Source organism: Muscardinus avellanarius (assembly GCF_963383645.1).
Source record: "Muscardinus avellanarius genome assembly, chromosome: 3".
NCBI lineage: Eukaryota > Metazoa > Chordata > Mammalia > Rodentia > Gliridae > Muscardinus > Muscardinus avellanarius.
This window is the reverse complement of record NC_137788.1, coordinates 9,260,903-9,286,732: the sequence shown is the minus strand read 5'-3', so window position 1 is coordinate 9,286,732 and position 25,830 is coordinate 9,260,903. Positions and strand designations below refer to the sequence as shown.

At 54.8% G+C, this 25,830-nt stretch overlaps 1 protein-coding gene across 1 annotated transcript; it reads right to left on the bottom strand.

Moving 5' to 3' along the window:
* Window positions 1-11,944: 11,944 nt before the first annotated feature.
* MIIP (migration and invasion inhibitory protein) lies at window positions 11,945-20,953 on the bottom strand (the record flags this gene model as incomplete). The annotated part of the gene is made up of 11 exons (XM_080691288.1): window positions 11,945-12,097; window positions 16,028-16,093; window positions 16,287-16,418; window positions 17,003-17,099; window positions 17,212-17,341; window positions 17,997-18,052; window positions 18,140-18,248; window positions 19,163-19,247; window positions 20,073-20,161; window positions 20,282-20,402; window positions 20,840-20,953. The coding sequence occupies 11 exons, from the start codon at window positions 20,951-20,953 to the stop codon at window positions 11,945-11,947; spliced, it is 1,152 nt and encodes a 383-aa protein (XP_080547414.1).
* Window positions 20,954-25,830: the final 4,877 nt, after the last annotated feature.

The following is a 25,830-nucleotide window of genomic DNA, read 5'->3' as shown; positions in this document are numbered from 1 at the left end:
CCCTTCAGCAAAGTTGGATAAGAACTCATTTTAAGCCGGGCCTGGTGGCGCACCCTGGTATCCCGGGCCCTGGGAGGCCGGCCCGGGAGGATCACGGGTTGGGAGCCAGCCTCAGCGACTTGGCAAGGCCCTTAGCAACTTAGTGAGATCCTCGCAACTTAGCGAGACTGTTTCAGAATAAAAATAAAATAGGGCTGAGGGTGTAGCTTGGGGGCTGAATGCCCCTGAGTTTAATCCCCGGTACCACACACAAAAATAAGACAAAAAAAGGGAGATGCCACCACCTGAAATTACCCTTTGCCTGTAGCTCAACTTTCCCCGCGAGGGCGGGAGCTGGTGGGACCAAGTCTGCAGCGGTCCTGTCCACGGATACGAGCAGGACTTGGCTTCACGGGTACTTTCCAGATGACACAGTGACCAAAGATGGGGGCCCTGGGAGGCCCGGTGGACGTGGGACCTGCCTTCCGGGGTTCCCTCCAGGGAGCTGTGCGGAGGCTGGGCAGGGCGGGTCCCCACTCCAAAAGTGAACCCCGGAACCGAGCCACGCGGCCTCCATCCAAGCCTTCCTCCGCCTTGTCACTACGGGCGGGTGGGCCGCGCTCCCGGCCAGGAAGGACCTGCCCGTCCCTGTGCGTTCATTTAGAAAATCCTGCTGGGGTTTCCCTGGCCGGCCCTCTGTGCAGGGACCCGCTTTCTCACCAGATAAACAGGAGGCGGGAGGGAGGCCTGGTCTGGACGGAGGCTCCCCAGGTGTGACCCCCTGGGAAACTGAGGCCCCCCATTCAGGCCTCAGCGAGATCTGAGCCTCATGGGGTTGCCCCTGGCGCCTGAGACCAAGGTCTTTACCGAGAAGCACCCAGCAGCTGTCGCTCATAACCCGTGGGCTCATTATTACTTAAGCAGTTTCTGGTTTGTATCAGAAGGCACCCAGAGTGCGAAGCTGGGGGGAGGGCGCCACCCAAGAACCCCTTCCCCCCAGGCTGGTTCTGAGGCCAAAGACAGGCCCGCCGCTGCCACCACCAGCTCTGCGGCCTTTGTTTGCTGCTTTTTGGTTTTGCTTTGTTGAGTTTTTTTTTTTTTTTCTTCTTCTTCTTCTTTTGCTTTGGTACTGGGGATTGTACCAAGTTACACCCCCAGCCCTTTTTATTTTATATTTATTTATTTATTTATGCGGTACTGGGGATGGACCCAGGGGCATTTTACCTCTGAGCTACACCCCTATCCCTATTTTTTGTTTTGCTTTTGGTGGTACTGGGGTTCCTGGAAGCCCTTCTACCTCCGGGCTACACTCCCAGACCCATTTTTATATGTTCATTTGGAAACAGGGTCTCTTAAACCATCAAGGCTGGCTTCGAACCTGCGCGATCCTCCTGTCTCCGCCTCCCAAGCGCGGGGATTACGAGCGTGCGCCACCACGCCCGGCTTATTTTTTGTTTTGAGACAGGGTCTCGCTAAGTTGCTGAGGCTGGCCTCGAGCCTGCGATCCTCCTCTCTCAGCCTCTCAAGTACGGGGATTACAGGTCTGCGCGACCATGTCCAGCCTTTGCTGCTTTGAACTTTCTGCTTCCTCCAGGCCCATCCTCATGGGAGCAAAGACTTGACCCCCCAGTTTCAGATCCAAGGAATGGGGCAGGTGGCAGGGATCCCCAGGGTCTTCTGGGCTGTGAGACCAGAGGCTGATGGGACGTCAGGGCCTGTTGCAGGAGCGCACGCGCATGCAGTCACCTCCAGACCGGGCCCAGGGAAGCTTCTCCACCCACCACCTGGAAGCGGTCCCATTATCCATCCAAGGAAACACTGCAGAAATAAGTCATTGAGCAGAACAAGAGACGGCGCACCCCGCCATGCCCTGCCCACGCCCACCTCCCTGCCTGCGCGTTCCTGGGCGGTCATTAGCATCGCGCACACCTGCTAGTTGACTCCCAGGAAGCACCTGGGTCCAGGCCCCGCTGATGACCTGCCCTCAGGCTGGGACTGAGCCTGCATCAGGCTCCAGGGTCTTCTTGAGCACGGCCTGCCCGCTGGGCAGGAGCACGTGGCCCAGCCCAGCACCTACAGGCACAGGCACCAGCCCCAGAGGCCCGTCCTGTGTGCCGGGGCCAGAGCTTGACCATCGGGCTGCCCATCTGCTCAGGGAGAGCCGGTCCCCTGCCCTGGGGACCCAGGTGGCCTCTCAGGAGCCTGCAGCCACAAGCATATGTGGGTAAGGCCAGGGGTGGTGGCACACGCCTGCGATCCGTACTTGGGAGGCTGACACAGAAGGATGGCAGCTCAGGGACAGTCTCAGCAACCTAGGGAGACCCTGCTTCAAACTAAAACTTAATAAGGGCTGGGGGATATATCTCAGAGGTCATTCTACCTGGGTGCAATCCCCGGAGGTCATTCTACCCTGGATGCAATCCCCAGTAACACACACACACACACACACACACACACACACACACACACACACACGTAGGAGGAATACTTCTCTGCTTGTTCAAGGGGTGAGTGATATGATACGGACTGTCATTCAGTCATTCAACACTGAAGGTATGTGGGTCTCCGGCTGTGGGATGAGTCCTGGGAAGTGATCAGAGACCAAGCAGCCAGTGAGGGAAGAGTTCTGTTCAGTGAGGGGCAACAGAGACAATAAAGGCCTGTTAGAAAGGGCGACATGCTGGAGAGGAAGAGAAGGGAACAGAACGTGGGGCGCCGAGGAGCCCAGGGCGCGCCACTGAGGCCTGGGGAGGAGCGCGGGGCAGGGCGTGTGCTTGGCTGGGTGCGAAGCTGGGCAGCAAGTTCCCGGATTACAGGCGTGCGCCACGCTCTCCTTGTGTCTTTGTTCAAGGGAGGCCTTTCCTGACCTTTTTGGTTTTATTATTTTTTTTTATATAGGCGTTATATTTTTGGTGCTCGGGGAAACCTGCACTGGCCAGGCTCCGCTCGAAGCTCCACCATGATGCCACGACTTCGTCTCGCCGAGGAGAGAAGCCGCATGGCTGTGGCCATTGCGCCGGGGGAGCGGGAGAGGGCGGAGGGGAGCGGGCTCAGGGCAGGCTGGGGGGCCGGGAGCTGGGAGACTGTGGAGGCAGAGCTGCTAGGACTCGCCGAGGGCCCGGGTGGGAGAGAGGGAGGCAGTGGGTGCTGGGCCCGGGAAGCGGGAAAAATTGGTGGAGAAGGGGCTTGGAGAGGCGGCCAAAGCTGGCCGTGGATGGGTGGTCAGGGAGGGCTTCTCCTTCTAAGCTGAGAGATGGCCAGTCTCACCCCGGGGTCAAAGGGTAAGACCTGGAGGCCGGGGCTGCTGGGAAGAGACCTCCATGGGGCCCGGCGTGCTGAGGACAAGGGCAGAGAGCCCGGATGAGACCAGAGCTGGGCAATGGGCAGGACGGTCCAGGCTGCTAACTCAGCACTGAGAAAGGAGGCTCGGCCTTCAAACAGCCCAATCAGACCGAGAAAAGGCGATGGGTAAGAAATAGCGATGTGTGAGTCATCTCAGGCCCTGGCTCTGAGTGTGTCTGGCAGCTCACTCGGCCTGCACCCTTCCCGGGAGGGGCCCCAATTTCAGAATGACCAGGTCAGTCCCCCCACCCTGGGGGGCCCCTGCACAGGGAGCACACCCAGCTGCAAAGCCCCAGGTGGGGCTCCTCAGAGCAGCTGGTACTGGTTTCCACCTCCCGCCCCGCCCCCCTCAGATCCAATAAGCAACACAGAAAATCTTTTTCATGTCATTAATGATTCAAGTTTAAAAATAAAAGCTTGCACCAATAAAATGTAATTGGAAGCCGGGCGTGGCGTGGTGGCGCATGCTTGTAATCCCTACGCTTGGGAGGCTGAGACAGGAGGATCGCACAGGTTCGAAGCCAGCCTCAGCTACTTAGTGAGGCTCTCAGCAACTTAGTGAGACCCTGTTTCCAAATAAAATATAAAATAGGTCTGGGAGTATAGCCCGGAGGTAGAAAAGCCCCTGGGTTCTACCCCCAGTGCCACAAAAAAAAAGCACCAATAAAATGTAATTAGAACCAGGTGTGGTGGCGACGCTTGTAATCCCAGCATTTGCACTCGGGAGGCTGAGACAGGAGGATCGCAGGTTTGCAGCCAACCTCAGCTACTTAGTGAGGCCCTTTGCAAATCAGAGAGACCCTGTTTCATTTATATTTATTTATTTATTTATTTATTTATTTATTTGTACTGGGAATGGAACCCAGGGGCTTTGTACCTCCGGGCTACACTCCCAGCCCCATTCTATATTTTTTATCGGGACACAGGGTCTCACCAAGTTGCTGAGAGCCTCACTAAGTAGCTGAGGCTGGCTTCGAACCTGCGCGATCCTCCTGTTTCAGCCTCCCAGGTACTAGAATTACAAGCGTGCGCCACCACGCCCGACTTAATGAGACCCTGTTTCAAAATAAAGAATTAAAAAAATAGGGCTAGGGGTGTAGCTTGGAGGTAGACTGCCCCTGGGTTCCATCCTCAGAACTGCAAATTAATAATAATAATAATAATAATAATTAATAATAATGATGATGATGGAATTGAAGGTATCAGGAAGTATCGGTATTTTTTATAATGTGCTGTTATCGGTGCATCCTAGTCCCACATCACAGTGTAAATCATGTTCTCAGTGACATGCCTGCACACAGCGGTCGGTCCCCAGCCCCCCATCTTCCCCTCTCCAGTACTGAGTACTGACACGGACATTGGCATAATCACACATATACACACAGTCAATGGTAGTACTGCTGTTGGCGAACCTCGGTCTTACCCTCCCTTCCCTTGGACCATCTCCCTGGCTCCGCTGAGGTCTCTCCTCCAATGTCTGGAGTCCCTCTGCAAGTATTAGGGGAAAAAAAAAAGCAGCCAGGCATGGTATCGCACGCTTATCATCCAGCATTCGGGAGGCTGAGACAGGAGGATCGCGGTTTTCGGACAGCTTCGGCTGCTTAGGCCCTTTGCAACTCAGTGAGACCCTATTTCAATATAAAGAAGAAAAAAATAAGACTGAGAAGCTGGGCGTGCGTGGTGGGCACGCTTGTAATCCCTGCTCTTGGGAGGCAGAGACAGGAGGATCGCGCAGGCTCGAAGCCAGCCGCGCTGGCTTAAGAGACCCTGTTTCAAAATATAAAATAGGTCTGGGATTGTAGCCCAGAGGTAGAAGGGCTTCCAGGAACCCCAGTACCACCTAAATAAATAAATAAATAAGGCTGAGGGTGTAGCTCGGAGGTTGGAGGTAGAACGCCCCTGGATTCCATCCCCAGTACCAAAAAAAAAAAAAGGCAACAGGACGTGCTGGTGCATAGCTGTAATCCCAGTACTTGGGAGGCTGAGATAGGAGGATTACAGGTTTGAGGCCAGCCTCAGCAACGTAGCAAGGCCCTCAGCAACTTAGATCTCGTTTCAAAATAAAATAAGGCTGAAGGTGTAGCTTGGAGGCAGAATGCCCTGGGTTCCATCCCAGGTTCCAAAAAAATAATAAAGCATTTGGAAAAGGCAGACAGATGGGATTCGAATCCCCTCGGCTAGAGCCACAGCTGAAGGCCTTGGAGCGAGCCAGGTAACCTCAGGCTCGGTTTTCTCATCTGTCAAAAGCGGATGACACTGACAGCCACTTCAGAGGCCTGCGGAGGTGAAAGGCGGCGTGCTCGACGCCGAACTGGGCGCAGGAAGCCTCCAGGGCTCCTCCCCAACCACTACAAAGACAGGCCTCTCCTAGACGTGTGGCCATGCAGCCAGGTCTCACCAAAAGAGCAGAAGGAGCTGCTGCTTTCCCCGCACAATCCAGGCCTTCTGGGCCTCCGAAGCCCAAGCACAGAACTGTCCAGCTGCCTGGACACGGCCGGGCTCCCCCAGGCCCTGGGGCCTCAGCACACCTGCAGAAGGCCAGCGGGGACTGGGGCCCATTTCCCATTGCCCTATTTTCTAGTGCTTAGCACAATAAAGATGTGTATGTGTGTGTGTGTGTGTGTGTGTTACTAGAGATGGAACCCAGGGACTTTCTACCTCTGGGCTATACCCCAGACCTATTTTATACTTTATTTGGAAACAGGGTCTCACTAAGTTGCTGAGAGCCTCACTCAGTAGCTGAGGCTGGCTTCGAACCTGTGCGATCCTTCTGTCTCAGCCTCCCAAGTGCGGGGATTACAGGTGTGCACCTAATAAAGATTTTTTATTCATACCGCAGATTGAACCTAGGCATTCTACCTCTGAAAGAAACCCCCAGCCCTTTTTGGTTTCTTTTTATTTCTTTTTTGGCACTCTGGTTTGTAACCTAAGGCTGTTCTATCTCTGAGCTATACCCCCAGCCCAATTTTATTTTTATTTTGAAACACCCAGCCCCCAGCCCTTTTTTATTTTATTTTATTCTTTTTTTTTTTTTCTTGCATTACTTGGGATTGGACCCAAGGGCATTCTGCCACTGAGCTACACCCCCAGCCCTATTGTGTAGCTGGGTTCAATCCTTAATATAAAAAAATACCCCTTTTTTTCAGAACCCAGGGGCATTCCACCTCTGAGCTACACCCCTAGGCCTATTTTTTAGTCTTTATTTGGAAACAGGGTCTCACTGAGTTGCAAAGGGCTTCACTAAGTAGTAGCTGAGGCTGTCAGTGAACTGCGATCCTCCTGCCTCAGCCTCCTGAATGCTGAGATTATAAGCGTGTGCCACCATGCCCGGCAAAAAGGCTGTTTTATGGATAAGAAATTCTATTGAGAGACGTTTTGTCCAAATTGGCATCAGAAAAGAAGCTCTGGGGTGCAGCTCAGTGGTAGAGTGCACAGGGCCCTGAACTCCACACCCAGCAACACACACACACACACACACACACACACACACACACACACACGCTAAAACCGCGTTCCCATGAATAACACAGCTCCTCCAGGCCTGTCCCTGGACATGCCAGGCTAACCTGGCGACAAGGAAGGGGCTTGGTGGGCGAGGTCTCAGGGCAGTGGACCCTGCTCGCCCTGCATCCCTGGGCTGATTCTAGGGCTTTCTGGACCCAACGACCTGCCGGCTGTGTGGCTCTGAGTCACCATCTTTTGCGACAGGGGTGCATTAGTGATTCACCCCTCCAGCAGGTAAAGCCCCCCACTTGCGCTGAGTCCCCACACAGCTGCGGGAAGGGGGTGTGAATGCCCGCTGCTGGGAGACCACTGAAGCTGCTGGCAGGAAGGGGAGAGGCCACACATCGGGGTGCGCAGGTGCCAGCATCCCCAGGGAAGCTCTGTGGCCAGCTGGTCCCCTGCCCCGCACCCGCAGGGCTCCGGGCTTGCCCGGGAGACTTCTCTGCGTAAGCAGTTCTGAGTTTGATTGACAGGCGGGTGCTCTTGGAGTCTGTCCCCATCCTCCCCCACCCCCGCCATGGTGACGTCACTTCTCGTTCTGGTGAGCAGGGAAGTCCTGGGCCTCGGCCAGCCCAAGTGGACGGTTCGGTGGGGCAGGTGGCGGCTCGGTGGCCTGGGGTTTGAGCTACGGCCGGCCGCTGGCGATGTGAAAACCACAAGAGAGAGAGAGGGAGAGAGAGAGAGAGATATGGAGAGAAACAGGCCTTCCCAGTCAGAATGAGAAGCGGACTGATTGAAACTGAGAGGCCTCGGCTCGAGAGAAGCCTGCGTCTGCTTCTGTAAAAGAGGCGCAGCCCGCGGCTAGGAAATGACTAAGCCCCGGGCCTCAGGGACACCGGCGGGGCCCCCACAGCACGTGCGTGTGAGAGAGTGTGTGTGCGCGTGCACGTGCGAGGGTGCAGGAGTGTGAGGGGCAGGAAGGTGTGTGGAGGCATGTGTGCAAATGTGTGAGTGTGGACAGTTTGATGTAGGATAGAAGAAATATGTAGGTAGAAAGGAGACAGACAGGAAGGAAAAGTAAAAATATAACTTTGATATAAGAACCTGGAGCTGAAGTGCTTCTGCCTCTAGTCCGCAAACCCGTTCTCTTTCCCAGGCCTGACTGTCCCATAAATTCTTGGGAAACCTGTAGATCCTAGAGTTAACAATATTTCTAAGAAAACCTATAATTTACGGTATCCCAGCTTATCTGTCAATCAACTAATGAGGACCCCAATCAACCCAAGATCATCCACTCTAAGGCTGACCAGACCACAGACCACCAGGAAGCGCCTCGGGACTACTGGACTGAGCTCCACCCTAAGGCTGCCAGGCAGACCACCTGCCCACCATGAACCGCCTTGGGACTCTCGGACTGAGCTCACCCTCACATACCTTCTCTAGCCCACCCCGCACGAAAGTCCCCTATAAGAAGAGAACCCTGAACTCCCCCAAATGCCTTCCTCATCTTGAGGGGCCCGCATTCTCTTGAATGTGTATTTCCTCCTCTTTTCCCCCAATAAACCTCTGTCCGTGTCTCTAACTGGAGCGTTCTGAAATTCTTTTCCATCACGTTAGCCAAGGACCCTGCAGACCCCGAGTTCCTGAGCCGAGAACTCACCCCAACACGTTCAGCACAAGGGTGGTCCCCTTCAGCAGTGCTTAATACAGTCCCTCACTAAGTTGCTGGGCTTGGCTGTGAAGCTGGGATCCTCCTGTCTCAGCCTCCCCAGTACCAAGATCACAGGAGCACACCACCCCCCATGCCCAGCTGATCCCTCAAATTGATTTTGCAATTGCTGAGGGTGGGAGCTGCATTAAGCATTTGTCCAGATCCTCTGTGCAGGTAGCTTTGGGTAGTAGTGAAACCCCCATTCTACAGAGGAGGAAACCGAGGCTCAGGAGGCAGGAGTGGATATGGACTCCCAGGCCAGTGCTCCACAAGAGGAGCTGCTGCCCCCAGAGGAGCTGGGGAGTTGGTCAGAATTTGTTGAGAAGAGGGAAGAGGGTATCTGGGTCTCCCTCTTGGCTGGGGTTCTCTGTATCCCCCAGACCTAGGGACAGGAAGGATTTCACACACACACACACACACACCAGATCCCCAAAGTGGAAAGTCCTGGAAGCCCACCCTCTCCTCACGGGCTGAGCCTCTCCGGGTCCCCAGCCCTGGCCCGCGAGCCCAGCCACGTGGCCTTGGGAGCCGGGAGTCTTGCTAACAGCAGGCTCCAGGGAGGCGGAGGGGTTTCTGTTGAGTCTGTGAGGCTGTTCGACTTTGGACAAGAAGAGAAGCCAGGGCACCTTTAGCCACAGAGGAAGAAGGCCTGAAACACCAGTGGTCAGGGCCCTGCTCAGTGCCACGGCAGGGGGATGCCCCCAGAGGCCACCTAAGCCACCGCCAGACACCCCGAGACTGGGGCCAACCTCAGGCCCCCCTCGCCGGCCACAGAGGCCTGGGCTTCCCCTCCTGGCTTCCTGCACGTCGGCTGACCACCCCCAGCACCCAGGCAGTGGCCATGGGGAAGGCCCTGGTCACTCGCAGTCCACCTCCCTTCCTGGCGGCCAAGTCTTCAGCTCAGCAAGCTGGTGGAAGATGCTGCCTGTGCTTCTGCTGGACACGGGCCCCCAAGGAGCAGGTGCAAAGGCCATTAATGAAGTGGCTGCCGGGCACCAAGGTGCATGCCAGGCATCCCAGCTGCCTGGAGGCTGAGGCAGGAGGATCGCAGGCTTGAGGCCAGCTCAGTAGTAGAGTGCCTCTGGGGTCCAATCTCCAGTACTGCAAAAAGACAAAAGAAAAGAAATGGCGAGCCACCGTGCTTACTGACCCCTCATCTTCCCGGGAGGTGTGGACAGAGGTCAGGGGGTCCATCTGCCCCGGATCATGCTGACGCTGATCTTGTGACAGGGAGCGGCAGGGGACAGGAGGAGCTGATGACAATCTTGACGTCTTACCTTTTACAAAGAGTCTCCAACTTATTTGGGGAGCCCTGGTTATTGAACCCAGGGGAATTTGACCTCTGAGCTATACTCTCAAGCCCGTGTGTGTGTGTGTGTGTGTGTGTGTGTGTGTGTGTGCGTGTTACTAGGGATTGAACCCCAAACCATTCTATCTCTGAGCTACACCCCCAGCCCTATTTTAATTTTGAAACACACAGCATTTGCATTTCCCATACCAAGGCCAGTTCCCAAAGAACAGAAGGAAAACAGAGGTACTGATTACAACCAGTGCAGCTGTGTGCAATCCCTAAGAGTGAGGCACAGGGCTCTTGCTACCTTTACGGCTCTAAAAAGTACCAGGCTGAGTCTCTGGGGTCTTTTTTTTTTTTTTTTTGGTGGTACTGGGGTTCCTGGAAGCCCTTCTACCTCCGGGCTACACTCCCAGACCTATTTTTACATTTTTATTTGCAAACAGGGTCTCCTAAGCCAGCGCACGCGGCTGGCTTCGAACCTGCGCGATCCTCCTGTCTCCGCCTCCCAAGCACAGGGATTATAAGCGTGCACCACCACGCCCAACCCTTTTTTTTTTAATTTTTTTTTGGTGCACTGTATTCATACATCATAATGGGATAAAAAAAAAAAAAACTTTTGTAGACATATATGCACACATCACCCAATTAGCCCCTACCCGATCCCCACCCCATTCCCTCCCCATGCTTGGCTTAGTGGTTGACATCTAAGTCTCTGGGATCTTAAGAGTTTTAAATTGTTTCTATATTAGTAGGGCCACAGGCTTTAGTTGCTAAGGCCAAAGGCTTTAATTGCCTTTACATTCTCACTAGGGGTTAATACTAGGACAATGAGCAGAAAGAGAAAGAAGGGGGATTCTGGAATGTAACAGCAAAGCCGCTGCCTCTCCCTGCCTGAGCGCCTATGCGCCACCCAGACTCTTGACTGCCTCTGTGTGTGTGTGTGTGTGTGTGTGTGTGTGTGTGTGTGGTACTGGGGATGGAACCCAGGGGCCTTCTACCTCCGAACTACATCCCCACCCTATTTTTATTCTTTATTTTACTTTGGTACTGGGGATGGAACCCAGGAGCATTCTACCTCTGAGCTACACCCCCAGCCCTGTTTTTTAGTCTTTATTTTGAAACAGGGTCTCACTGAGTTGCAAAGGGCCTGAGTAATAGCTGAGGCTGTCTGCAAACCGCGATCCTCCTGTCTCAGCCTCCCGAATGCTGGGGTTACAAGGCTGCGCCAGTACGCCCAGCTTTATTCTTTATCTTGAAACAGGGTCTCAGAGTTGCAGAGGGCCTAAGTAGCTGAAGCTGTCCGCAAACCGCGATCCTCCTGTCTCAGCCTCCAAAAAACTGGGGTTACCAGCGTGCGCCACCGTGCCCAGCTTTATTGACTGCTTTTTATATTTTATTGGCAGTTAGCAGTTTTTCAATACCTGCGCAAACTTACAACATCCTCAGCCCCAAGCAGGCGCATCTGGACGTGGCCCCGTCGCGGGTGGAGGAGCGCCCGCCCGTGTCGGTTCTTCTGGGTCAGCCAGCTTGCAGGTCCTGCGTGTTGACCTCATTCACCTCTGGTCCGCATTATCCTTTTAGACACGATGAATCCCAGCTATGGGGCATTACCTGATGTGCCCAAGGTCATGCCATCAGGAAGAGGCAAAGCTGGGGTCCCTGAGGCATCCTCGGGTCCTCCGCTGGTCAAGCTTCTGAAGTATCCCCCCTACTGGAGCTGAAAAGCTCACAGCAAGCCCAGAGCCAAGGCAACTTTTGTACCCAAATGATATAAGCTAGCCAGGCACATCGTGGCACATGTGCTTAGAAGGCTCAGACAGGAGACTGCAGGTTCAAGACCAGCCTCGGTAACTTAGTGAGGCCCTCAGCAACTCAGGGAGACCCTGTTTCGAAACTAAAAAGGGGGGGCTGGGATGTAGCTTGGAGGTGAATGCCCCTGGGTTCAATCCACAGTACCAAACAGACAAAAAAAAAAACGGATAAATTCTCAGAACATCAGATCATTACATTCAAAAGGCACATTGGGAAATAATTCTGGAAAATCCAGTGTTTTCTATTTTCTGAGCCATGCCCACTTTGCCTCCATGACAGAGGAGTTGGGGCAGGTATCGCCCAACCCCCAGGGCCAAGCACTTGGCCCGGGCCACCGGGCATTCAACCTACCTACTGAACCATCAATCACAGGCTGTGCCCGTACTGTACTCGGCCCCAGGGTCACGGGCTCGGTTCCCGCCCTCAAAGACCCCGCTGTCAGGTGCAGAAGGGGGCAGGAGGAGCAGAACAAGGGGGCCGCAGGCCTGGCTCCGAGGGATGGCGGGATAGGGCCTCTGAGGGGCGGACATGCAAGCCGAGATGCGGAGTTGGGTGGGAGGAAGGGAAAGCTTTGGGAAGACGCAGGAGGCTGGATGAAAGAAGACCCTGAGGCTGGAGGAGCCCGCGGGCTTACAAGGAAGAAATGCGGGCGCCATGGGGTTAACTCCGCGGTAGAGAGCTTGTAGCATGCACACCCCTGGGTTTCATCTCCAGCGTGGAAGGAAGGAAGGAAAGAAGAAAGGAAGGAAGGAAGGAAGGAAGGAAGGAAGGAAGGAAGGAAGGAAGGAAGGAAGGAGAGAGAAAGAAAGAGAGAGAGAAAGAAAAGACGGAGGTAGGGAGGAAAGAAGAGAGAAGAACCAGAACCCTGAGCCTCACCTGGGAAGGCGCGGGCAGGCAGGCAGGCGGGCGCGCTGTGGGACAGGGACGGGGCGAAGCCTAGACAAACCCGCTCTGCTCTGCGTCCCAGAGCGCTCTGCCATCTGAGTTTCCGCCTCTGGCTTGTTTCAGTCTGTGTCTCACCAACCTGCGTGGAAGCCACATGCCCTGGGGCCTGTTCCCATTGCTGTTATTGCCGAGTTCACAGCCATTTCCAGAGCCTAGGACGATGCCTGGCACATGGCAGCTCCAGACGTGGGGTGGGTGGGTGGGTGAGTGGGTGGACAAATAGATGTATAAATGGATGCGTGGATGGATGGAAAATGGATAGATGGATGAATGGGTGAATGGTGGAGGTGTCACAGAGCCATCGAGGATCTGGTCTTCAGCTGGGCATGGTGACACACACCTATAATCTCAGTACTTGGGAAGCTGAGACGGGAGGATCACAGGTTAGAGACCAGCCTTGGCAAATTAGCAAGACTCTCGGCAATTTAGTAAGACTGTTTCAAAATTAAAAAAAGAAAAACAAGGGCTGGGCACATAGCTCAGGTAGAATGCCCCTGAACTGGGTTCAATCCCCAATATGGAAGAAAAAAAAAAAAGAGGAGCTGGGCTCTAACAGGCTGGAGACCAGGCTCAACAACTTAGTGAAAGCCTCTGCAACCTCACAAGACCCTGTGTCTAAAACCGAAAGTAAGGGCTGGGGGTGTGGCTCAGAGGTAGAATGCTCTTGGGCTCAATTCCCAGTACCACAAAAATAGGGGGGCGAGCTCAGTAGTAGAGCCTTTGTCCAGCAGGTGGGAGGCCCTGGGTTTCATCCCCACCATGGAAGGATAAAACAAAAGAACTTGCATTGACTCTTGTTAATGAAAAGCAGGGCCTGGGAGCTTTGCATCCCACCTCTGCATGAACCAGTGCTGGAACCCAGACTAGAACACGAGGACCACACTCGCAAACGTCCCAAGGGCTCCAGCCGCATCCTAAACCCCTGCTGCCAGGGACCCGCGTGACTGTCTCTAGCCAAGAACCACTTCTAAGCCAGTGGACAAGAGACAAGCCTTTCTCTCTTTAAGCCAGAGACCTGGAGTGCCGACTTGTTACTGCAGCACCACCCAGCTTATCCTAACGCATGGGGTGTGAACAATGGGAAAAGGGCTTTCACAGCTTCACAAGTAGTCACGGGACAACACAGCCCAGAGGCGCGTGCCCCCTCCAAGCTGAGAAACTTCAGAATAAGTGTCTGTCTCCCCCAGGATTTGCTGTCTCCATTTATTTCATTTTTTTCTACAAACTCAGGAATTTCATATTGTTCAACCTAATACATACACAAGACGGAGGAGACACAGGGTGCTGCTGCGTGGACGTGGATTCGTGTGTGTGTGTGTTTGTGTGTGTGCATGTGGGACTGGGGATGGAACCCAGGGCTATCCCGCCTTTGAGCTATACCCACAGCCCTATTTTATGTATTTTGAAACCGTCTAAGTTGCAGAAGCTGGCCTGGAGCCTTCGATCCTCCTATCTCAGCCTCCCGAGTACTGGGATTTTAGGCGTGTGCCACCACGCCTGGCTAGGGTGCTGCTTTTGAATCCCCTGGAGACATGGGTCCTGCAGCTTGCCTCCTCCCCACTGGCAGCCCGCAGTTTTCCTATCTGTCCCTCCTGGGTGTCTGGATCAGCCACAGCCTCCAGGACCAGGCTGGAGCTGGGTATGTGGGGCCGCCTGGCACAGAGACCCCAAGAGAGCCTTCTATGATGGAGCCCAGTTTGAGACACACCAATAAGGGGAGGTTCCCTTACTTGACCCTACCCACAGCTCAGCGGAGGCCCTCCTGGAGACAGCTTTTTTTTTTTTTTTTTTTTTAATTTACTGGGCATTGAACCCAGTTTAAAATTTCCAATTTTAAACTATATCTTTGGTAGTAAAGAAAGCCAGGAGCTTCAGGGAAAAGGGCCTTTTTACATTTCTAAAGAGGTTCCTCAAGGATGGGAGGAAATCCCAGATTCCGGAGGAGCAACTTAACACATCTTGGAGTGTAACAAAAGGTGGGGGGGGTCTGTGCCCAGAAAGAGCTGCCCCCCTGCCTCAGGGGAGGGCGGAGACCGAGAGCAGGACACCTGGGTTAGATAGGGTGGCACATCTACAAATCAGAGGACCTGCCGCAGTCTGGTCGGGCTGACTCTAAGAATGGTCCACGCATTGTATCTTTCGAACAAGAGTTCGCATTCCACTCTTGAATGGCCTGGGGCTGTAACTGTCTTCTGTATTTCTATCTTTTTAATAAACTTCTTTAAATTTTCAGCAAGAGTCCAGGCTAATGTGTATTTATCCTTAGCTCAGGACAAGAACCCGCGCTTTTTATCTTTTTGTGTTTTGAGGGAAATTGTGTCCGGGACCCTAACAGGGGTGCCTGGGGACAGTTTCCCCAAACCGCAACATCCAAGTTACACCCCCAGCCCTAATTTTTTCTATTCTTTATTTTAAGCAGGTTCTCATTAAGTTACAGAGGGAGCCGGGCGTGGTGGCGCACGCTTGTAATCCCAGCATTCGGGAGGCTGAGACAGGAGGATCACGGTTCGCGGACAGCCTCAGCTAAATAGTGAGGCCCTTCACAACTCAGTGAGATCCTGTTTCAAAAAAAAAAAAAAAAAATGGGCAGGGGGTGTAGCTCAGAGGTCAAATGCCTCTGGGTTCCAGCCCTAGACCCGCAAAAAAAAAAAAAAGTTACAGAGGGCCTCACTAAATAGCTAGGCTGTCCATGAACCTGCGATCTTCCAGTCTCAGCCTCCCAAGTACTGGGATTTTATTTTTTTTTTTTATTTTTTATTTTTGCAGGTCTGGGGATGGAACCCAGGGGCATTTGACCTCTGAGCTACACCCCCTGCCCTATTTTTTATTCTTTATTTTGAAACCGGGTCTCACTGAGTTGCAAAGGGCCTCACTAAGTAGCTGAGGCTGTCCGCGAACCGCGATCCTCCAGGTCTCAGCCTCCCGAATGCTGGGACTGGGATTACAAGCGTGCGCCACCACGCCTGGCTTACTGCGATTATTTATTAGCATACGCCACCACAGCTGGCTTGGGGAGGGCTTTGCACACAGACCTTCAGCCCTGGGCAGTCTTGCGGACCCTAACCCCACCTGTCTTGCAAGGAGACATCTAACGAGGGCTGGGATCTACAGATAGGGCCACACGGATGGTGAGGGGTGCACTAGCACGGCAGGCGGGCAGACGGGGAAGAGGAAGAGCTCAGAGCAGTAAGCTTTATTAGCAGCCTGTCATGGAGCCCCCTGGCCCTCCACCCTGCAGTCCTGCTCTCTGGACCCCAGGAAGGAGACAGGCCTGGGCCCTGCCACACCTGGGAGAATGGGTCCCACCTGGAAGAGTGGACCCGAGCCCCTCTGCCGGGGCCAGTGGGGTCTTCCATGTTTTGGGGGCCACCGCAAGGGTGGTGAGGCTAGCGGGGCCTTCTGTATCTTGGGAGGGGGGCCCCGCGAGGGTGGCGAGGCTAGCAGTGTTGGCAAGGGCGCTGTCCTCTCCAGGGTCCGTCCTTGGGGCTCTGCTGTGAGACCTGGGGCCGGGCGAGCTGGGCTTCTGACCAGACAGGAGTAGGGGGTGGGGCCTGAGCCGGCAAGGCCTGGGGGGGCGACCGGGAGTGTCAGGAGGGCCACCACCAGGCCTAGCCTCAGCCCCTCCTGATCTTAATCAGGGTCAGGGGGACACCCCGCACACCCCATCCCTGCCACCTGAGGGACTCTGCAGTCCCCAAGCTGCTCCAAGGCACCTCTCCCTCCCACGGGCACCCAGGTGGTGACACAGGGTGGACATACCAGGCAGGAAGGGCTGGTGGCGGACAGCGTCCGGCGCTGGGCCTCGCAGACCGAGGACCAGAGGTCCAGACTCCTGGGGGCTGGGCTTTTCTCAGACTTAGGAGGGAGGATGTCCCAGCCCAGCAGACAGTGCTGTGGGGAGCAAGGGGTTAAAGGCCTGGGGTCCGGCTCCCCGCCTCCCGGGGAGGGGCCACACCTCACTGATCACCCTGGCCTCCCCTTTCCTATCCCTGATGCTACCCCAGGACCCCAGGGCAGAGATGGGAGGACAGAGCGTAGACAGAGCATTCTCAGGGTGGGGCTCTCCATGAGCACCCCTGAACTGCCCTCCCTGTCGTACAGCCACGCTGCAGACGGGGCCGCCATCCTAGTCGGAAACCAGGAAAGGTGCCTAAGGAAGTGCGGATTCCAATCCCGGCTCCCCCACCAAAGCGCCCCGCTCCACTCTGTCTCCCACAAGCGTGGGCTCCAGAGGCTCCGCGAGGCCATCCTCCCGAGGGCCACGCAGGCGGCATACCAGCTCAGGAGATGGGGTGCACTCGGGTCGTGCCAGGCGCGGGCAGCCATCCTGGGAGCCGTGGTGGACAGGCGCTGTGCCTGCCCAGGGACTGAGCCCAGCCTGGGTGACCCGGAGGCCTGACTCCCCAAGCCCAGCCTTGCTCTGGGGTCCTGCTCTGGTCCCACCCAAGTCCCATCCGGCCCCCGGGGCTGCTCACCCGGGGCAGGGCCAGCGTGTCGGAGGCATCGAAGCTCTTCCGCCGATGGATATGGTACTGGTGCGGGGGATCCAGGACAGAGAATGGGATGCTCACCCTGTGCAGGGGTGCAGTGAGGACGCTGCAGGCCCAAATCGGCACCCCAAAACAGGCAGGAGCCAGGCTCTGCCCCCAGGCTGCGTGGAGATCCCGATGCCCTGGCCACTCACCTCACCTGCGCAGGCTCTAGCCGGGTCACAGGGCCCTCCTGGTCCCGGGGTGTCCCACACAGGCGGCAGGGGACGCCAGGATCCACGGGCACCGGAAAGAGGCGCCGGTTGACGCGGTAACAGTACACACCTGTGAGGTCCAGGGGGGGCAGCAGTGCCCTCTGAGACAGGGAACCTGGATGCCCGGTCCCTGGCTGTCCCCAGCCACAGGGGCCCGCCACCCCTCTGGAAAGCAGGTCCACACCTCTTCCCTCCCAGGCCCTTTTTGTCTCAGAGCCTGGAGCCCCCAAAGGGAGAGGAATGTGCCCCCAGAGGCTCTTAGGTTGGCAAGGAGCCCAGCAGGACCTGGCCAGCTCTGGAGGCTGCTGGGGAAGGTGTCATTAAAGCAACCCCTGAGCCAGGTGCAGGTGCACACCTGAATCCCAGTACCTGGGAGGCTGAGACAGGAGGATCACAGGTTTGGAGACCCGCCTCAGCAACTTAGCAAGACTGTCAGTAAGACAGCAAGACCCTGTTTCAAAATGAAAAAGAAAAAGGGCTGGGGGTCTAGTTCAGAGGTCGACACCTCTGGGTTCAACCCCAAGTACAAAAAAATAATCTAAAAAGCAAGCCCTGATCCCGAGGCCAGGCCGCAGCTCCCCACACCCCTCCCAGGGCTGCTCCCCAGCTGACCGACCCCAGCGTCCCTCCCGGAGACCCCGACAACTCAGGGCCTCCCCAGGGGCCCCAGATCCAGCCGGAGGGGCTTTGAGCCAGGGCGGCGGAGGCTGGGCGCGCTCACATACATTCGTGGTCTTCCTCCAGGTCGCCGTCGCCCTCGTGCAGGCCAGGGAGCCGCGGTCTGTGAGGGCGAGAGGGGTTGAGCAGGCCATGGTTGCTCTGCGGAGACCCCGGGGGCTGTCCTCGCTGCCCGCCTGTGTCTGCTCACTCGGGACCAGCGAAAATGCACTCCGCCTTGTTGGATTCCCGGAACCGCTGCAGCGTTGAAAAGAAGTCCTCGGGCTTGCTGGTGACCGGGGAGCTGCTGTCCAGGGCCCCTGGGGGGCAGAGATGGGGAGTGAGGCGGGCAGGCCAGAGGCCGCCAGGGCCCACGGGCAGAGGCTCAGGACAGGCAGCCCTGGTGCCAGCAAGTGCCCGGCCTGCTGCGCCTCCTGCAGGCCAAAGGGTGGCCTGCGCAGGCTGGGACCAGACTGCGCCTGAGCGTGCGGGTCACTGGGGGTTGAAGGCAGGGGCATTCTACTTCTGAGCTATACTCCCAGCCCTTTATTTTATATTTTTTTTAATTTATTTATTTTCTGTAGTACAGATGATGGAACTCAGGGGTATTGTACCTCTGAGCTATACCCCCAGCCTGGTTTTTTATTATATATATATATATATATATATATATATATATATATATTTATTATATATATAATGTGTGTATATATATATACACATATATATTCACACACACATATATATGCACATGTATATTTATTTATATATACATGAATGTATTTATACATATGTTTTTAAACACATTCCCAAAATGGGCAGTAATGAAGCAAAAGAGGTCAGAGGAAGACCAAGAGGCCAGTGAAATTGCTGAGGGGAGGGCTGGGAGGAGAAATGTTCCAGGCAGAGTCGTGCAAGGCCTGGCACTTAATAAATGCTCAAGTCAGGTGCAGTGTCTCACACCTGTAATCCTAGTATTTGGGAGGCTGAGACAGGAAGATCACAGGTTTGAGACCAGCCGCAGCAAGATAAGGGAGGCCCTCAGCAACCCTGTTTCAGAATAAAATCCACAGGACCCCAAATAAGCAAATACATTAATAGATGCTCAAAACTACGGCAGCTGTGACGCCCTCATTCCTTAAACAGATGCACCGCCTCGGTGCTCGAGCCCACAAGAGACAAGCCAGGACCTCACCTCCCGCTCCCGGGGCAGACGTGCAGGGGCGGGCACTACCTGCAATCCAGTCGTAGCCCAGGTACGGCCGGAAGCGCCAGATGCTCTCAGGCATGGTGGACTCCTGGCAGAAGGTCACTCTGTGCTGAGGACGGAGACCAAGAGGGCCAAGGGCTAAGCCTGCAGCAGCTCCCGCTTGGAGCAAGCAGAGGGACAGTGTCTTCCACCCTGACCTGGGCCGGGCTCAGAGCTGGGCGACATCTGGCCCTACCTTATGTGTGGCTTCTTTGTTGTTGTTTTTGTACTGGAGGTTTAACCCAGGGGCATTCTACCTCTGAGCTACACCCCCAGCCCTCTTTCTTTTTTATTTTATTTTTTGTTTGTTTGGTTGGTTTTTTTTTTTTTTTTTTTGGTGGTACTGGGGTTCCTGGAAGCCCTTCTTCCTCCGGGCTACACTCCCAGACCTATTTTATATTTTTGAAACAGGGTCTCCTAAGCCAGCGCGCGCGGCTGGCTTCGAACCTGCGCGATCCTCCTATCTCCGCCTCCCAAACGCGGGGATGACAAGCGTGCGCCACCATGCCCGGCTTTCTTTTTTATTTTAAAATAGGGTCTCACTAAGTTGCAGAGGCTCTCGCTAAGTTGCTGAGGCTGGCCTTGAACCTGCAATCCTCCTGTCTCAGCCTCCTTAGTGTGGAGATTACAGGCGTGTGTCACCACACTCGGCTTTTAGTGCGGCTTTGAACAAATCTGGGCTCCAAGCCTCAGTCTTCTCATTTATACAAGAGGACCCGTCACCTTCTTTCCAAAGCAAACATGTATCAGACATTTAGGCTGCACCAGACACAACTACTGGAATCTCCTGGAAGCCTCGCACGCCGCAAGGGATACTGCTCAGAAGCACATCTGTCAGACAGGGAAACTGAGGCTCAAGGAAGACCCATCAGCGGACGCCGCTCCCCCTCGTTACCTTGGCCGGCTTGCTTTGCGGAGCCAGGGTGGACCTTGGGGCCGGGGCCTCCTGGGGCCCTAGATGGGGCCGCGCCGGCTCCTTCAGGCCTGCGGAGGCCAGGGCGGGTGCTGAGCGGGGCCTCGGTGGGCCCGGGGACTCCGGGTGTTGACTCTCGGCAGGTGGGTGAGAAGCGGCCCTGGAGGCAGCGTTGCTGTGCCAGGCCTTACGGGGGTCACCTCGGGGGACGTCCAGTGGGTCCTGGGTGCGGGAGGCTCTGGAGGAGACCGCGGAGGTTCCCAGGGCCAACTTGGTCTCTGAGTCGTAGCTGCTGCCCGAGTCTAGGCTGGACTGGAAAAGGCGGGCCTGGTCACCCGAGGGGGGGTCTCAGCCCCAGCACCTACGCCGGCCCCTAGGCCGAGGTCCTCGGCCCGTCCTGGCCTCAGCGATGTTTTTGTTGTTGTTTTTTGGTACTGAGAATTGAACCTAGGGGCATTCTAGCTCCAAGCTACACCCCTAACCTTATTTTATTTTTATGAAACAGGGTCTCTCTAGGTTGCTGAGTCTCACTACTTGCTGAGACTGTCCTCGAACCTGCGATCCTCCCGTCTCATCCTCCCAACTACTGGAATTACAAGTGTGTGCCACCATGCCCGGCTCCAAGGCCTCCATTTTGCATCATCAATGAAATGGACATGTTGGGCAAGATGACCCTGGGGCCCTGGATCCTGCCCGGGGGTTAGGAAGCCCCTTCCTTGCCCCCTGGGGACCACAAGGCAGGCACCCACCTCTGAGACTGCCTTGGCTACTGACCGCCGCACGGCATCCTGCCCGTCCCACAGCTGCCTCAGGAGCTCCAGGTTGAGCAGACGCAGCTGCCCGGGGTCTCTGGTCTCCACCATCCTGGGCACGAGCCCCAGACTCCCACGGAGGTGTCAGTATCACAGGCCACGGGGTTGCAGCGCCAGCTCTGCCACCTGAAGTCAAGAGGGATGACACAGCCTGGCATGTAATCCCAGCACTCGGGAGGCTGAGACAGGAGGATCACGGTTCGAGGACAGCCTCAGCTACTTAGTGAGACCCTTTGCAACTCAGTGAGACCCTGTTTCAAAATAAAAAAATTAAAACTGGGGCTGCGGGTCTAACTTGGAGGTAGAATGCCCTTGGGTTCCAACCTCCCAAAAAGGGCATGAACAGGTCTGGGGAGGGTGCCCTGGAGCCAGAGGCTGGGATTCAAACCCTGCAGGGATTCTCCTTAACTGTGCAGCCCTAGTTTCCTTCTTTATCTGCCAAACACAGTAACGGTATCCACCTTAAAGGCTGTCTTTAGGATTAAACAAGGGCAAGAGACAACTATGAAATTACCCTAATTTAATATGCAGAAAGTAACTCATGCCAAGTGTGTGAACATAAAGCTTTGTAACATGTAAACCCAACACAAATTGGGCTTCTGAAGGGATCCTTGCCTCTTTCCTGCCCTCCCCTTTTCCTCCTTCCGTTTTCATTATTTATTGATTTATTTTGGATGACACTGGGGACTGAATCTTTGGGCATTCTACCTACAAGCTACACCCTCCAGCCCTATTCTATTTTTTTTTTTAAATAGGGTCTCACTAAGTTGCTTCAAACCTGCTGTATTCCTGTTTCAGCCCCCCAAGTCCTGGGATTACAGGTGTGTGCCACCATAGCCCACTCCAGCTTATTTTTTCTTTTTCTTTCTTTCTATTTATTTATTTATTTTTATTTATTTAATTTTGGTGCTGAGTGTTGAACCCAGGGCCTGGTTGGCATGTGAAGAAATCAGGTTCACGGAGGTTAAGCAATGTGTCCCAAGTCACACAGTGTGTAAGGAAGCAAGCCCAGGGTAACCAAAAAACCCAGGGTAAGCAAACCCAGGAACATGGTTAGGAAAGCGTTTCCCTGGCAGTGCAGGACGGGCCTCAGAAACCTCCCGCCTGGGCCCCACACGGCTCCCTCTCAGAGCTGCACGCCTGCCTCTGGAAGGGATTTCTGCAGAAGCGCGTCCACTTCTCTCGGAACCCCAGGCTGCGAGGAGAGTGTTCCAGGCTCCAACCAGAAAGAGACTCCTGAGAAGGGGCCACCACGGGGTCTGAACGCTGGATCGTCCGGCATCCTGTCCCCCTCCCCTGGACCCACGCCGGGCCCCCTTCTCAGAGCCAGCAGAGCCGTATCTTGCTCTGAAGACAGACAGACAGACAGACACACACACACACACACACACACACGACGCAGGCGTGGGACTCGCGTAAAGACCAGTCAGTCCCGAGTGTAGACCAGGCTGGCAAACTGCAGGCCAGGGACCCCGGCCCCGCCTTTAGCTAGTCCAGCGCCGCTAGGCCACACCCCTGCGGTCCGAGAGTCCGATTAAGGCCGCGGCCCTCCTCCAGCTTCCGCCGCGCAGATGCGACCAGAAAGCAAAGTTCTAAAGAGACGCCGGAGCCGCAGAGCTTCGGGGCAGGGCCGGGGAGCCCAGGTGGGGCGCCCGGGAAAGGAGGCCCGGCTGCCGCGGCGAGCCCCATCGCGGCCCCCGGCCAGCTGCAGGGGCGCACGGGGGCCGCCCGCCGAGCCCCCGCCCAGCCCGGCCCCGGCGCCGCACTCACCGCCCCGAAGCCGGACCGCGCCGCCCGCCGCCCCGCGCTCAGCTCGGCTTCCGGGTCGCTCGCCCCGCCCCGCGCGGCCGGCCGGGGGCGGGGCCCCTGTGCGCCATCCTCATTGGTCGAGGGCCCGGACGCCCCTGAGAGCGTTACTCCGCGACCCCAAGCGGCAGTTTCAATCTGGGGGCGGGGCTACTGGGAATCCCACACCCATTGGCCAGCCCAGTTTGAGTTTTTAAAGGGGCGGGGCTCCGGTGGACAGGCTCTGATTGGTCAGCAGCGGGGCGGGGCCACTGAATGGCAGCGGCTGTTCCGGCGTCTAAAGCTACCCAAAGTGGCGGATGCTGAGATAGGCGTGGTAGGCGGCGGCTGACTATCCTTTTTGTTTTTGTTTTTTTAATGGTAATGGAGTTTGAACCCAGGGGCATTCTACCTCCTAGCTACACCCCAGCCCTTTTTACATTTTTTTTTTTCGGATCTGGGGATGGAACCTAGGGGCATTCGATCTCCGAGCTACATCCCCTGACCTATTTTTTTTTTCTTTATTGTAAAACAGGGTCTCACTAAGTTATGGAGGGCCTCACTAAGTAGCTAGGCTGTCCGCGAACCGCGATCCTCCAATCACAGCCTCCCAAGCGCAGGGATTACAAGCGTGCGCCACCACGCCGGCTACCATTTTTAATCTTAATTTTAAAATTTTGAAAGAGTTTCACCTGCGATCCTCCTGTCTGAGCCTCCCAAATATTGTAATTACAGGCGTGCGCCACCAGGCCCTGCTTATTTTTTTATTTTGAAACAGGGTCTAAGTTTTTGAAAGCTTTGCTGAGTTCCTGAGGCTGCCCTTCAACCTGACCTGTGATCCTTCGTGCTCAGTCTCGGGAGTACTGGGGTTACAGGTGTGCGATACCATGCCCGACTTTCCCCTTCGTTTAGATTCTCATTCAAGTATCTATGGATGCCTGCTTCTGGCACTGTTCTAGGCACCGGGGAGCAGGGAAGAATTGTGAAGGACCCCTGCCTGGCATAGGAGGGAGGACGTGGTGGGTAAAATGAGAACATTGAGCCCGGCGTGGTGGGCACGCTTGTCATCCCCGCGCTTGGGAGGCGGAGACAGGAGGATCGCGCAGGTTCGAAGCCAGCCGCCCTGGCTTAAGAGACCCTGTTTCCAAATATAAAAGTATAAAATAGGTCTGGGAGTGTAGCCCGGAGATAGAAGGGCTTCCAGGAACCCCAGTACCACAAACAAAAGAAAGAAGGAAAGAAAGAAAAAAAAGAAAGAAAAAGAGAAAGAAAGAAAAGAAAGAGAGAGAGAGAAAGAAAGAAAGAAAGAAAGAAAGAAAGGAGAAAAGAAAAAAAAGAACATAGACACCTACAATCAGGTCTGTAAAATACATGCAGATTGGTGTTGAATGACTACCGTGTGCTGGGTATTTGGGTCGAGTCTCCCTGTGCCAAGGCACTCTGGTCTCATAAATATTCTTTTTTTTGGGGGGGGGGCATTCGACCTCCGAGCTACACCCCCTGCCCTATTTTTTATTCTTTATTTTGAAATACGGTCTCACTAGGTTCCGGAGGGCCTAAGTAGCTGAGGCTGTCTGCGAACCGCGATCCTCCGGTCTCACCCTCCCAAATGCTGGGATGACAAGCGTGCCCACCACGCCCGGCTCTATTGCTCTATTTTTGAAGCAGTCTCACTAGCTTGCTGAGAGGCTGGCTGAATTGCTGAGACTTGTCCAGTGTGTGTGCGTGTGTGCGTGTGTGTGTGCACGCGCGCGTTCCTGGGGATGGAACCCAGGGATATTCTACCTCTGAGCTACCACTCCAACCCTATTTATTTATTTATTTGTTGCGGTACTGGGGATTGAACCCAGGGGCACTGTACCTCCAAGCTATACTCCCAGCCCTATTTTTATTTTTTATTTTGAAACGGTATCACTAAGTTGTGGAGGCCTCACTAAGTATCTGAGGCTGGCAGTAAACCTCCGATCCTCCTGTCTTAGTCTCCCAAATCCTGGGATTATGAGCATGCACCACCACGTCTGGCTTATTTCTTATTTAAAAAAAAAAAATGTGCCGGGCGTGGTGGCACATGCTTGTAATCCCCGCGCTTGGGAGGCGGAGACAGGAGGATCTTGAGGATCGCGCAGGTTTGAAGCCAGCCGCGCTGGCTTAAGAGACCCTGTTTCCAAATAAAAATAATAATTTTTAAAAAAGGTCTGGGAGTGTAGCCCGGAGATAGAAGGGCTTCCAGGAACCCCAGTACCACCAAAAAAAAAAAAAAAAAGTTTTTTTTCTTTTCTTTGTGATACTGGGGGTGGAACCCAGGGGGAAAATTTCTACCTCCGGGCTATACTATACTTTATTTGGAAACAGGGTCTCACTAAGTTGCTGAGAGCCTCACTCAGTAGCTGAGGCTGGCTTCGAACCTGTGTGATCCTCCTGTCTCAGCCTCCCAAACGCGGGGATTACAAGTATGTGCCATCACGCCCAGCTTATTTCTTATTTTGAAAAAGGATCTTGCTAACTTGTTGAGGTGCTCACTAAATTTTGAGGTGGCCTCGAACCTGTGATTCTCCTGTCTCAGCCTCCCAAGTAATGTTATTACAGGCATGTGCAACCACCCCTGGCCCATTTCTGATTTTTAACAAAAACTTCCAGCAGTTGGGCATAGTGGCACACACCTGTACTATCAGTACTTGGGAGGCAGAGACAGGAGGATTGCAGGTCTGAGGCTAGCCTCAGGAAAAAAAAAAAGGTAAGAAAGAAAAGAAAAAGAAAAATGGATGGGTCATCGACCTAATTATAAAATCTAAGCCGGGTATGGTGGCACACGCTTGTAATCCCAGCACTTGGGAGGCTGAGACCAGAGGATCGCGGTTCACGGACAGCCTCAGCTACTTAGTGAGGCCCTCCGCAACTCAGTGAGACCTGGTTTCAAAATAAAGAATAAAAAATAGGGCAGGGGTGTAGCTCAGAGGTCGAATGTCCCCGGGTTCCATCCCCAGGCCCGCAAAAAAAAAAAAAAAAAATCTAAGCCGGGTGTGGTGGCTCACGCTTGTAATCCCAGCGCTTGGGAGGATCGCAGGTTCGAAGCCAGCCTCAGCAGCTTAGTGAGGCTCTCAGCAACTTTGTGAGATCCTGTTTCCAAATAAAATATAAAGTAG